Below are 14,808 nucleotides of genomic sequence, written 5' to 3'. Positions count from 1 at the left end.
GTTTAAACTCACCACCATGGCCCTGTTTCCACATTTATGTCAATGGCCATATTTGAGACAGATGGAGATGCTCTGCCAAACAGGTCATTGGAAGCACTTCAGAGTGCCTGGGTCCCAGTTCAGTTTCTGACTGTTCTGCTGTACTCACACCAAAGCTGACGCTAGAACAGCCACTCATTTTCAAGGCTGGTGAGCAGTCATTCCAAACGACCCAGGGTTGGATGTGGGGAACCATATGGGGGTCCACACTATTTTGACAGAGATTGCATTAGATTGTCTTGGCGTATTCCAACTCTTGTACCAACGTGTATCCAACGTCCATTGCCATGATTGTAGATATTTTAAAGCACCTGGAATGTCCTTTTGGGAACAAAACGTCCATCTGTCCCAAAACATGCCATGACCTTAATAAGCTTGCTGGTGTTCAGTTGCAGCAAAGAATAACTCTCGCACTCAGACTGCCATCTCTTTTTGGACCTATTCCTGGATATTTGGTCACATTGCATACACTGAATCTGTGGATGTTTTATATTAATTTTAAAGTCAGTGCTCTGCTGAGGTGCCAGAGGGTGCCCCATTGAAGGTTGCAATTCCAATACCCGAGTACGATAGCGTTGCAACTGGAACTCAAGGATAGTATAATGCATTGACTGTTATACTGAGAAACTGACACTTATCTGATAGATTCATCATTGCTGGACCTTTCTTTAACCTGGCGCCAGCACCTCTCCGTCACTTGGCTCGTCCAATGGGTATGAATTGCCCTGTTTCTGCTGGCTCATTGAGGCACAATGCTCCAGACACAGTGAGATTCCGTTGTAACTTCACAGGAAAAGAGGCAAGCTGTTTCTCCGGTGCTATGAAGGCAGGGGCAGCAACCAGTCAGCGGAGAATCAGTCAGTAGATAGCTCCAGGGATGAGGCAAGCAGGGTGATACAGGGTGGAAACTGACAGATTAAGTTGGGTGGCAGAATATACATTTTGAACTGTCAGAGAGGCCTTAAGGTGCCAGAATTCTACCCCCCCCCCTCCTCCCCCCCACCACCGCCACCCCCAACCTCTGCTCACCCCCCACCCCAGGACAGGATTCCCACACAGAGATCATAAAATTAGGTGGGATGGCTGGGGGGGGGACCCTGCCATACCCTACCAGCCCATGTTGGTATTTTAACAATAGGGCAGGTGTTCTGTGGCTCATTCGCCCCTGGGCCAATTCAGATGCAAAATGGCCATTCCCTCCTCCCACCCTGAAGGTATTTTACTGGCAGCCTGGGGTGCCCATGCCCATGCCATGCAAATGCTGATAGTCTGGCAGTGGTGCTGGGGCGAACCCCTTCCATTCAGGCACGCTGTGCTTATTTGGCATTAACACTGCTTTGGTGAACATTAAACCAAACATAAAGGGTGGGATTCTCTGATCCTGAGGCTAAGTGTTGACGCCGTCAGAAACACCGTCGCGTTTCTCGACAGCATCAACACGGCCTCAGGATCAGCAATTCTGGCCCCTGCAGGGGGCCAGCTCGGCACTGGAGCGGCCCACGCTACTCCAGCTGCTGATCCCAGCATCAACTGGGCACTGCAGGGTCCGCGCATGCGCAGTGGGGCCGGCGCCAACCCAAGCATGCGCAGTGGGGCCGGCGCCAACACGCACATGCACAGTGGGGCCGGCGCCAACACGCACATGCACAGTGGCTTCCTTCAATGCGCTGGCCCCGACGCAACATGGCGCATGGCTACAGGGGCCGGTGCGGAAGAAAGGAAGCGCCCAGCCAGAGAGGACAGCCTGCCGATCGGTGGGCCCTGATCGCGGGCCAGGCCACATCGGGGGCCCCTCCGGGGTCAGACCCCCCCTTCCCCCTCCCACAGGCCACCCCCTCCGACCCTTCCACGCCGAGTTGCCGCTGGCTGAGAGCAGGTGTGGTCGGCGGCGGCGGGACACGGCTTTTTTACGGCAGCCGCTTGGCCCATCCCAGGTCGAGAATCACCGTGGGGAGGCCGTGTAGAACGGCCCCCGACTTGCACCATGTCAGCCACGCCGGCACCAATGACGGCAATTTTCCGCTCTGTGGAGAATTGCGTGCCGGCGCCGGGGTAGCGTGGCGCGATTCGCCCCGGTCGGGGGGGATTCTCCAGCCCAGCCCCGGACTGAGAGAATCCCACCCCAAAGGTTTCCACCAGAAAAGCAAAATCCACCAAACTTCCATAGACTGAACTCTGCGATCGGCGCGAATCGCGCCACACCACCCTGACCTGGGACGCGATTCTCCGCAGCAGCAGCCGTGGGCCATGGGCCACTCCACCCCCCCCCCCCCCCCCCCGCAGCAATTCTTAGCCAAGGATGGGCCGAATGGCCGTGTCAAAAAACCCGGGTCCCACCAGCGCTGTTCACACCTGCTGTCAGCTGGCGCCATGTTGCGTCGAGTCCTGCACGTTGAAGGAAGCTACTGCGCATGTGCACATTGGCGCTGGTGCCACTGTGCATGCGCGGATCCCGCGGCACCCAGTTGACACTGGGATCAGCAGCTGGAGCGGCATGAACCTCTCTAGTGCCGTGCCGGTCCCCTGGCGGCATTTCCGACGGCGTCAACACTTAGCCTCAGGATCACAGACTCCTACCCTCAGCCTTTTCTTGACCTGGTGACATCTCTCCTTCTCTAGATTTTTAAGTATTTAAAACTTAATGGCGGCAGTTCCTTGTAGAATAATTTACAAAATAATGTGTTGATGTCATAAAGCAAATCTTTATTATTAGTACACAGGGTTATATAGCAACCTCTGCTTAATGCTAATCACTGTAGTTTAGCAGTCTGTCTGATGGGACAGGACCACTGGTTGCAATTGTATTGGTACCTGATTATGTAATTGTGTTATCATTTTTAAAACCTTTCCGATACAAATGTGAGTTATGAAGTATGGATTTTCTGCAACCAGTTTAGGTGTTGGCACAAATGAAGAAGACCTTCAACATTCAGTAGTTGTATTTGCTAATCAGAGCTCTACCAACGTGGCTGCTAATCCATTCAAAGAAATAGGCCACCTTTGTGTACACGCCGGGTAATCCATATTTTCCACAACCTTCACCCCAGCTAACTACACCCCACACATAGCTTTCATCTCTTTCATCAGAACAAACTAATGGGCCTCCAGAATCACCTTTGCAAGCATCGACTGACCCATCCACCTTCCCTGATGAAGAAAAGAAATATGAATATTAGGGAGAAATCTCCAAATTTAGAAGAATCACGGATACAGTTTCAAATTTGCCTTCACGTGGCTGATTTTCTTTGAAACAAATAATAAAAGTAACTTCAATCTGGTTGCTGAAATTCTGAACATCTTTAAACTTTGTTTAATAACTTTAAGTATTCAATGCAGAATTAAACATTACAATTGCTAAGTTAATTTAAACATTCTAAGTTAATTTGGAAAATATTGGCAAAAGTATATGGGCAAGAGAATGCAAATATGTAAGTGGCTCTTTCAGAGAACAAGGGCATGCTCAATCATCTAAATGGCCTCTTCCTGTATTGTATAATTCCATGGTTCTGGAAACCCTGTACACCAGACCTCTGCCATTTGTTAGGGTTTCCCTCTACTTTATCATTGTGCTTATGGCAGAAGATCATGTGGCATTATCGGGTCCATTCGCCAATCAGCCCCCGAAAATTTACACAACACAATTTGGATATATGTTGTTCCCTGATATATCTAATATACATTTCTAAAAGCATTAAGTACTTGCAGAGCTAAATCATTCTCAGCAGACAACCACTGTAATTCCAAGAGGACAAAGGACCATATAGAAACTCCACTGGGACCCAGATATAGCAGTTGCTAACTTTAAATAGGGATTTCTAAGAACAGGGCGGCCCAAGACAATCTCACCCTGGATCTAATTCTAAGATCCTTTCTGAATTCCTCGACCAGAAAAAAATAATTTCACTGTGTTTATCTTACCAGGTATGTACCTCCCAAGCCCTTTCCTTCCACCATTTAAATGGCACAGACCCCATTAATCTAAATAAAAGTACACCATCATGGAATGAATGGAGTTGGGGAAGGGCCTCTTTACAAGTTTTTGCTTCCAGGCAGTGCTGCTCTTTTTTCTGCTATTAACACATTCTGCTATTTTGCTTTCAGTCAGGGCTGACCTTTATTCTGCTATTAACACCTTCTCTAGGCTAAACTTGCCTCTTTAATACTATCATTATCATTACCTTTGTGCTGTGTTTCATGACATTTTAACCTCTCTTGCCCTCTAATCTATCCCTGACATTCCATTGTGCTCCACATAACCCTCTCGCTTTTTCAACAGCATAAAACCCATCACATTTCCACTTCTCTCCAGTTCTGAGGAAGAGTCAATGGACTTGAAATGTTAAATCTGTTTCTCTCTCCACGGACCTAATGGACGCAATTCTCGGCTCTCACGAAAATTCGGAGAATAGCGGGCAGCGTAAATTTTTACGGACACGCTGGTCCGACGCCCTCCCGCTATTCTCCCCCCCCCCCCCCATGACCGCCCCCTGACACGAATCGCTGCTCGCCGTTTTTTTACGGCGAGCAGCTATTCACCCCTGGCCGATGGGCCGATTTCCAAGGCCTTTACGGCCGTTTTTATGAATGTAAAACACACCTGGTCTGACCGTTCGTAAAAACGGCCGTAAAGTCCCGATCTGGGGAACCATGGCACCAATTGGCATGGCAGTACCACGGCCGTGCCAAGGGTGCCATGGGCCCGTGATCGGTGGGCACCAATCGCGGGCAGCGGGTACTTACCCCACGCACTCTTTCTCCCTCCGCTGCCCCACTGGATCCATTCGCGGGGCGGCTGAGGGGCATACCGGCCCGCGCATGCGCAGGTTTCACGCATATGCGTGATGACGTCATCCGCGCATACGCGGGTTGGAGTCGTCCAATCCGCGCATGCGCGGATGACGTCATCTGACGCGTCAGCCGTCGCTAACTCTGGCTAGAGGGCTTAACGAAATTCGTTAAGCCCGCGATGCCAGAGTTCATGGCCGCGCGATACTAGCCCCGACCGGGGAGCTAAATCGGTTCCCAGTCGGGGGGGGGGGGGGCGGAGGCTGGCGTCAAACGCGCCCGTTATTGACGCCAGCTTCCCGAGTTTTCGTAACTCGGGAGAATCGCGCCCAATGTGTTTTTCTAGCATTTTCTATTTTTATTTCAGATCTCCATTTGCATTTAGTTTAATAAAATAAAGTATACAATTAAAAGGGGTGTTGGAGCAGAGAGACCCAGGAGAATATGTGCACAAATAACTGAAGGTAGCAGGACAAGTTGAGAACATGGCTGTAAAAGCATAATGATTCTGGACTTTATAAATAGGGGCATAAAGTACACAAGCTAAGGTGAACCTTTATCAAACACTAGTTTGGCCTCAACCGGAGTATGGTGTATAATACTGGACACTGCACATTAGGAAGGATGTGACGGCATATTAGAAAGCATGCAGAAAATATGTACAAGAGTGGTTTCAGGGTTGAAGGGTTTGAATGATGTGGGTAGATTGGAGAAACTGGTGTAGTTTGCCCCAGCGGAGAGAAGGCTGAGAGGAGATTTGTTCAGACTCATGAGATCTCTGGATAGAATAGATAGTGAGAAACTGTTTCCATTTGTAGAAGGGTCAAGGTCACTGATATAAGGTGAGTGATAAAAGAACCAAAGGTGACATGAGGGAAAACTTTATTTTACACAGCGAGTGGTTAAAATCTGGAGTACACCACCTGGAAGCATGGTGGAGGCAGATCCAATTTTGCCTTTCAAAAGAGAGTTGAATAATTGTTAGGGCTTCAGGGAAAGGTCGGGGAGTGGAGCTGGCTGTGTTACTCTTACAGAGAACCTGCACGGACACTTCAGACTGAATGGTCTCATTCTGTGCTGTAGCCATCCTATGACTGCATGATTTCTATTGTAGTGTTTATAGTAGCCCACTCCAGTGGTGACATCGCTAGGTTGCCCGTGCGGTGGAGGGGGAGAATTGATGCAGAAGGAGCTGGGGAGGGTGGGGGGGGGGGGGGGGGGGGGGAATGGGACATGGTGGCAGTACTTGCCTGAAAAAGAATCAGCCCAGTGACTTTCTGACAGCTGATGACTTTGTGACTTACTGCTGTAAAGAAACAGGCCTTTGAGTAGTGTGGGCTTTACCTTAGCCAGGATGTGGGCCTGATATATAATGCACACCTACTTTGTGTTGGTGTATCATGACTGAGCTGGAGGATGATGGAGGCAGTGGGGATTCCAGAAGGGGATGTCAACCCTTTCACTGATATCATTGCTGAAGAGCGCAGTCGCAAAGAACACCTTTCTTCATTTTCATCAAAATGGCTGGCGTACGTCAATGAGGTGGAGACACAGCAGACCCATATCGCACCCCAGATCTCTTGCCACCTGGCCCAATATTGTCTCAAGATCTCTTATGGAAACTTATAGATTGTTGAAACCTTTATGGTTCTGAGAGCAGGACTGGATTTGTACGACCGAGACCAACCTTACCTGCACACTCCATTCCATCATAAAAAGCAGACTTGTAAATATCTGAACAGTTTTCAAAAATGTCAAGTTCAGCCCAGCGAAGAATGCTGACTTTGTCACCTAGAAATACAATAATACAAGTAAGTGACTACAGCACCTAATAATGTAACACCAGCTATTTAATACCATCATTTGTGCAGCAAGTTGATTAACTATTCTCCCTGCTAGAAATCTGAACATTACCTAGTCCATTTAAAATGGATTCTGTACAAATTTGAAGAAACATGTAATCCATTTAGTTAATTTTATGTGCAATTCAGATTCTTGTGGATGCAGTTAAAATTATTAGCATTTCCCCAGAGAGAAGTAGATCTTTCCCACAATCGTCCAAATGGAAATCCTCCAATCTTAGTCAAGCTATCAGGAGCTATCCTCTATCAAAAGACCAGATACACAATAATACTGGCAGAAGCTTCGGAATAAATCACTTCTTGGTTGTCTTCACCATGGAATTCTCTCCTCAGTCGCTGACCAAGGCTAAGCTAGACATTTTGTAGCCGTGGCATTCTGTTTGAGCCTAAACAGAGATTCTGGACGGGATTCCATGTTGGCTGACGCCGGAATCAAGAAACACAATTGGGCGGAGAATTGGTTTTGACGCCAAATTCATGACGGGCGCCAGTTTCATGTCAAATTGCAATTCTCCGGTACCTTTTTCAGCATCATCAATGTGTTGCACTCGACACGTATGCGGTAAACGTCGTTGGCATATCATTAGCGGATCTGACCCGGTATTCTCCGGGGCCTCTGCGATTCTCCGTCTCCATGGTGAGGGGGGGGGGGGGGGGGGGGGGGGGGATTCCTGTCTCCATATCTTCTTCAATCTCCAACCCAAGATTGCCTGCTTTGCTGGTCCAGAACATTGTCCATCTCCACCCTGCCTCAGTTCCACTGCTATTGAAACCCTTGTTTATGGCTTTGTTACCACCAGATTTGTCTATTCCAATACTCTCCTGGCCACCCATAAACTTCGAAAAAAAAATTAGAGTACACAATTTATTTTCCCCAATTATGGGACAATTTAGCATGGCCAATCCACCTACCCTGCACACCATTGTGTTGTGGGGGTGAGACCTATGGAAGAATGTGCAAACTCACCACAGACAGTGACCTGGGTCGGGATCGAACCCGGATGCTTGGCGGGGTGAGGCCATCCATAGACTTGAGCTCTTTCGAACCTCTGTTGGCTGTATCCTAACATGGACCGAGTATTGTTCGCCCATAACCTCATGTCCGCTAACCTACATTGGCTCCCATTTTATCAATGCTTCAATTTCAATATTATTATCCTTGTTTTTAAATCCTTCCATGGCCATGCTCCTACCTGTCTCTGTAACCTCCTCCTGTGGTATAATCCTCCAAGATCTCTGCCCTCTTCCAATTCTGCTGCACCCCAGCCCAACGTTCTTCTCTTCACCATTGGCAGCTGCGGCTTCACTGCCTCAGCTCCAAACTCTGGAATTCCCTCCTTAAACCAACCCTCGCTACTTCACTTTCCTTTCAGAGGTTTGCTAAAACCTCACGTCTGACCAAGCATTGGGTTACTTATCCTCATATTTCTTTATGTGGCTTGGTGTCAGATGGTGTTTGTTGATCATTCCTGTGAAACACTTTGAGAAGTCTTCCTATGTTGAGGATTTTGCAGACTAAGTGCTCCCGCCAGCAGAGAATCGGAACTGATTCCCATTGGCGCTTGGAGCGAAGCTGGCATGCCATTCAATGGCGCATAGAAAATGTTTTTTTTGCAGGTTTAGGCGTCACGTTGGACGAACCCACTGACAGGTTATGCTCCTCAGGGAGCGGGGCGCTTTTTTTAAAGGGCACCCTGACATCATAATATTGTTACAGTTCCCCCACAATCGCTGGCAAGAGCCCACCCCCACAGTGCTCCCTATTCCTCTCCTTAGCCCCACCCACTCAATCCCCCCCTTAAGCGCCCTCCACAATCCACCCCCTTCCACCCGCCCCTTGGCAGTGGAGACCGAGCACCTTGGACTCCGAAGGGAGGTAAGGGGGTAAGTACCCTCCCTACTCTGGGGTTTTCCTTGATCCGACCCGTCAAGGACTTCTTGTGCCCCCTCCGAGCTCTCCTAAGCCCTTTTTTTTAGCTCATTCCTTGCTACCTTGTAACCCTCAAGCGACCCAACTGAACCTTGTTTTCTCATCCTTACATACTCTTGCTTTTTCCTCTTGACAAGACATTCAACCTCTTTTGTGAACCATGGTTTCCTCACACGGCCATTTCCTCCCTGCCTGACAGGGACATACCTATCAAGGACACGCAGTCTTTGTTCCTTGAACAAGCTCCACTTTTCATTTGTGCCTTTCCCTGACAGTTTCTGTTCCCATCTTATGCTCCCTAATTCTTACCTAATCGCATCATAATTACCCCTCCCCCAATTATAAACCTTGCCCTGCCGTATGGCCCTATCCCTCTCCATTGCAATAGTGAAAGACACCGAATTGTGGTCACTGTCTCCAAAGATCAGGAATTATCCTGTCTGTTTATAACTGTCTGTGTGAAACAGGCTTATCGAGGGTTATTTCTGCATGTGTGTTTAATAATTTTAGAATATGTGTGTCTTTGACAGAGAGATAAGTTTGTTAGGATGGGCGTGAGTCCTTGCAGATGTTACAGTGCATGTGTGTGCTTACTGGTATGTGTTTGTGTATTTATGTGTGTGAGTTTGATCCTGTGTGTTTATGTATGCTAAAATATGTGTGATGGAAAGCATTAAAAAAGGCAAAGGGTAGCAAACAATAAAAGGACACTCAAGGGAGCGGCACAATTAAGGAATATATATATATCTTTTTGTTTTTATAAATTTAGAGTATCCAATTAAATTTTTCCAATTAAGGGGCAATTTAGAAAGGCCAATCCATCTACCCTGCATCTTTGGGTTGTGGGGGTGAAACCCATGCAAACACAGGGAGAATGTGCAAACTCCTCACAGACAGTGACCCAGAGCCAGGATCGAACCTGGGATCAAGGTGCCGTGAGGCAGCAGTGCTGACCACTGTGCCACCCGTGCTGCCCCTGGAATCTATGATTAGCCAAAATTATAAATCCAACTCTGACATTTTTTTTTGTAACTTTTGGAATTTAAATTGTGAGGTACATTTTTCTAGGTTGGCATTAAGTCCTCACAAGTCTCAATTTCTCTTGTTTGTTTGTGGTTTGAGCGGCACCTGAAGTCCACCGAGGCTCACTGGAGTTATGTTTGCCTTAATCCGTGTTTCTCAGGATATAAAGGCTGATTGTTGCAAACCTTGAGGTCATTTAGAAGATAATTGCTGCAAGGGCTTGAAAAGGGAGCAAAAAATAAACCCTGGAAACATGCAAGACAAAAGAGAAACATTAATCGAAAACAGATTTTGCAACTAGAACTTCAAAAATATGAGTGAGTTACTTTTTTCGTCAGGTGGATTAGCCATGCTAAATTGTCTATTAGTGTCCAAAGATATGTAAATTAGGTGGATTGGCCATAATCATTGTGCGGGGTTATTCGGATAGGGTGGGGGAGTGGGCCGAGGTAGTGTGTTCTTTTGAAAGGTCGGTGCAGACTTGATGATTAAATGGCCTCCTTCTGCACTGTAGGAATTCCATGAATTCTATAGAAATATCCTTTCGATCTTAGTTTAAAACAATGATACAGTTACAACGTTTACTTCAAAAGTAAAATCCTCAAAGAAAATGTCAATAGTCTCCATACATTACTCTGTAATAGTATATTTACCTGGTGCTTGACCCCAACCAGATATCACACATTTCTTGAAGGGTCTGAATAGATACTCCGACCAGGGGATGCAGACAGGCTGGACATCTTTACTCAGTGGAATACATTGCCTGTCTTTAAAAACGTGAACCACTTTTATTAAGGCAATGTCATTCTCGTATGTTTTTGGATTGTATTCGGAATGGATAATGATTTTTGCGACTGGTAAAATTTCTTCATTATCTGCAACATCCCTTTTGTTGTGCTTTGCAATTCTCACCACATAGTCAGACAAGTGGTAAGGTCTGAAATAAGGACAAAATAAATCAATAGTAAATCATTTCTGCAATGTCCTGCAAATTTGATCAAATATTACGGTGGTAGTTATGAGAAAGTAAATGATCTGTGGGACAGAGCTTATTTTTAATTGACAAACCTCGGTGTAAAGTATATGGGGAGACATCTGTTCAGGTAGTGAGACTTGCATCTATTTTCTGGGGCGGACACAGCCTCCATTTCTACTTGCAGGCCATGTGACATTCTTCAATAATATTGAGGAGGAATGGTGCAGAGGTCGCAGAGGGTGTAACCTGTGGCAGTGTCTTCCCTTGGACAACTGATATTGGCCTGCATAGCCTTGCTAGAAGTGGCGCAAAGCGAACACATTTCACCCGCATAACCCCATTTTTCCATCACACAGCATGGTTTTCCTTATTCGTTGATGGAACATGGGCATCGCTGGCTGGGTCAGCATTTACCGCCCATCCCCGATTGCCTCTGAACTGAGTGGTTTGCGAGGCCATTTCAAAGTCAACTAAATTGCCGTGGATCTGGAGTCAGATGTAGGTCAGACCGGGTACTTCTGCTATTGCTACTTCACAGCTCCAGGGACCCGGGTTCGATTCCCGGCTTGGGTCACTGTCTGTGCGGAGTCTGCACGTTCTCCCCGTGTCTGCGTGGGTTTCCTCCGGGCGCTCCGGTTTCCTTCCACAAATTTGGAAAGACGTTCTTGTTAGGTGAATTGGACATTCAAAATTCTGCCTCTGTGTACCCAAACAGGCACCGGAGTGTGCCGACTAGTGGCTTTTCACAGTAACTTCACTGCAGTGTTAATGTAAGCCTACTTGTGACACTAATAAAGATGAAGTAAAGAGGGCAGATTTTCTCAGTGAGCCAGATGGATTTTTACAACAATCAACGATGGTTTTGTGGTCATCATTCGATTTTTAATTCCAGATTTTTATTGAATTCAAATTTCACCATCCGCTGTGGTGGAATTCGAGTCTGAATCCCCATTACCATGGGTCGTTGGATTACTAATCCAGTGACAATATCGCTGTGTCACCATCTCTCCTAACTGGCCAGCAGCCGGCCTTCTCCAGAATATATAAATACCTGCATAGAGTACAACATCAAAGAGGTTATCTAGAACTTCTATAAGTCACTAGTTTGGCCTCAGCTATTGTATTGCATCCAGTTCTGGGCATCACAGACAGGATGGATGTGAAGGCATTAGAGAGAGTGCAGAAAAGATTTGTGAAAATGGTTCCAGGATTGAGAGATAGAATAGAAAAGGTGGGACTGTTTTTATTGGAGAAAAGAGGGCTGCGAGGAGATTTGATAGAGGCATTCAAGGCCATGACTGGTCTGGGCAGTGTAGGTAGAGAGAAACTGTTCTCACTTGGGGAATAACTATAGAACTGATGCATGATCAATTGTACAAAGACTCAGACTGGGTACAACTGTGGCTTTATTGCAGTAAGATGTGTGGCCTCCCACAGCAGCTGGCGAAATGGCAGCTGAATGGAGGACATGCATATTTATACTCCTCTTCCTGGGCGGAGCCAGCAGGTAGGGGCTACCGTCGAACCTGTAATACAGGTTCTACCTTACATCACCTAATACAGGTGTAACAGTGGTTTACCACATTCACCCCCTGTTAAAAATGAGTCTGGCGGGGGTGGTGTAGAACTATATACAGTAGTGAAAATTATGTACAGTGTTTTATTAGAAAAGAGAGGGATAAAAAATGTCTTTTGGAAGTCCGGTGCCAGTTAGAGGTTCAACCGGTCTGGTGCCTTGACGTTCCGCTGGGAGCGACGTACCGGTGGCGGCGATGTCGATGCTGGCGATGTCGGTGCCGGCCTGATGTTGGGTGACTCCGGGAGTGCGCCAAAATCCTCTTCATCCTCTGGCGTGGGCAGGGGAAGGAGGGACGGTCCTGGTAGGGTTAATGTTGGAAGGAGAGGATGGCGCCTGGCCGGGGAAGTGTGTATGGGTGGAACCTGCTGATGCCAGGTCCCAGAGGGAGACAGTATCTTGGCGGCCGTCGGGGTACACCACATAGGCATACTGTGGGTTGGCGTGGAGCAAGTGTACCCTGTCCATCAATGGGTCTGCCTTGTGGAGTCGGACATGCCTACGGAGCAGAACCGGTCCTGGAGCTGTGAGACAAGTCGGGAGTGACACCCTGGCACTTCCTGGGGAAGGCAAAAAGACGTTCATGGGGGTGTGTTATTCATAGCGGGGCACAGAAGTGACCGGATGGAGTGTAGTGCATCAGGGAGGGCCTCCTGCCAGCGAGAGGCTGGGAGGTTCCTGGACCGTAGGGCCAGTTGAACGGTCCTCCATATTGTCCCGTTCTCCCTCTCTACTTGCCCGTTTCCCCAGGGGTTGTAGCTGGTCGTCCTGCTGGAGACGATACCCCTGCTGAGCAGGTACTGACGCAGCTCATCACTCATGAATGAGGATCCCCTGTCACTGTGGATGTAGGCAGGGAAACCGAACAGAGCGAAGATTGTGTTGAGCGCCTTGATGACGGTGGCAGATGTCATATCGGGGCGTGGGATGGCGAAGGGGAATCTGGAGTACTCATCGACCACACTGAGAATATACGTGTTTCGGATGGTGGAGGGGAGGGGCCCTTTGTAATTCATGCTAAGGCGTTAAAAGGGGCAGGAGGCCTTCACCAGGGGCGCATGTTCCGGCCGGTAGATGTGCGGCTTGCACTCCGCACAGACCTGGCAGTCCCTGGTGACTGTCCTTACTTCCTCGACGGAGTAGGGCAGATTGCGAGCCTTGACAAGATGGTACAATCGTGTGACCCCCGGTTGACAAAGGCTGTCGTGTAGGGCCCGGAGTCGGTCTACTTGTGCGCTGGCACATGTACCTCGGGATATGGCGTCTGGGGGCTCGTCGAGTTTGCCGGGGCGATACAAAATCTCGTAATTATCGGTAGAGAGCTCGATTCTCCACCGCAAGATTTTATCATTCTTGATCTTGCCCCGCTGTGTGTTGTTGAACATGAAGGCTACCGACCGTTGGCCAGTGAGGAGAGTGAATCTCCTGCTGGCCAGGTAATCCCTCCAATGCCGCACAGCTTCAAAGATAGCTTGGGCCTCCTTTTCGACGGACGAGTGATGAATTTCTGAGGCATGAAGGGTGTGGGAAAAGAATGTCACGGGTCTGCCCGCCTGATTCAGCGTGGCGGCAAGTGCGACGTCTGATGCGTCGCTTTCTACTTGGAAAGGCAGTGGCTCGTCTAACTGTGTGCATCCCGGCCTTGGCTATGTCTGCTCTGATACAGGTGAAGGCCTGTTGCACCTCGGCCGTAAGGGGAAAATGGGTGGACTGAATTAGTGGGCGGGCCTTGTCCGCATAGGTTGGGACCCACTGAGCGTCGTATGGAAGGTACCCCAGGCAGCGTTTGAGGGCTTGGGGCAGTGGACAGGGGGAGCTCCATGAGGGGGCATATGCTGTCGGGATCGATCGGGCCCCAGAACTCCGTTCTGGACCACATAGCCAAGGATGGCTAAGCGGGTCATGCTGAACACACATTTCTCCTTATTGTAGGTGAGGTTGAGGAGAGTGGCAGTGCGGAGGAATTTAGCAAGGTTGGCATAATGGTCCTGCTGATCATGGCCGCAGATGGTGACGTTGTCTAGGTACGGAGAAGTGGCCCGCAAACCGTACCGGTCGACCATTCGGTCCATCTCCCTTTGGAAGACCGAGACCCCGGCTGGGATTCTCCCCTTCCCGGCAGAGCGGGGGGTCCCGGCGTGTTGGAGTGGCTTGAACCACTCCGGCATTGGGCCACCCCAAAGGTGCGGAAGTGGGGCCAAGCCCCGGGCCACTCCGCCAGCTGGCACTAATGGCCTTTGGCACCATGCCAGCCTGGGCCGAAAGGACTTCACCGGCCGGCGTAAGTCCACGCATGCGCCGGAGTGTCAGCGGCTGCTGACGTCATACCGGAGCATGCGCAGGGGAGGGGGTCTCTTGCGTCTCCGCAATGGTGAAGACCCGCCGCCTGGTGGGCCACGATCGCGGGCCAGGCCACTGTGGGGGCACTCCCCCGGGGTCAGATCACCCTGCGCCCCCCCAGGACCCCAGCGCCGCCAATCCCGCCGGCAAGAGAGGTGGTTTAATCCACACCGGCGGGAGAGGCTAGCCAGCGGCGGGACTTCGGCCCATCGCGGGCCGGAGAATTACCGCGGGGGACCCGCCGACCAGCGTGGGGGGGCCCGCCAACTGGCGTGGC

At 49.2% G+C, this 14,808-nt stretch overlaps 1 protein-coding gene across 2 annotated transcripts in view; it reads right to left on the bottom strand.

Moving 5' to 3' along the window:
- Positions 1–2,721: 2,721 nt before the first annotated feature.
- The window catches only part of cfi (complement factor I), a 92,309-nt gene continuing 80,222 nt past the window's right edge, over positions 2,722–14,808 (bottom strand). For both annotated transcript variants that reach the window (XM_038792049.1, XM_038792050.1), the window contains 3 exons: positions 10,293–10,576; positions 6,517–6,615; positions 2,722–3,186 (listed from right to left, as the gene is read on the bottom strand). In XM_038792049.1, coding sequence (XP_038647977.1) covers positions 2,969–3,186; positions 6,517–6,615; positions 10,293–10,576 — 601 coding nt within the window. In that variant the 3' untranslated portion in view covers positions 2,722–2,968. The remainder of the gene's footprint in view (positions 3,187–6,516; positions 6,616–10,292; positions 10,577–14,808) is intronic.

The sequence above is a fragment of the Scyliorhinus canicula genome, chromosome 3 (assembly GCF_902713615.1).
Source record: "Scyliorhinus canicula chromosome 3, sScyCan1.1, whole genome shotgun sequence".
Classification (NCBI taxonomy): Eukaryota; Metazoa; Chordata; class Chondrichthyes; order Carcharhiniformes; family Scyliorhinidae; genus Scyliorhinus; species Scyliorhinus canicula.
Note: the sequence above shows the minus strand (reverse complement) of the source record. Positions and strands in the feature narration are given on the sequence as shown.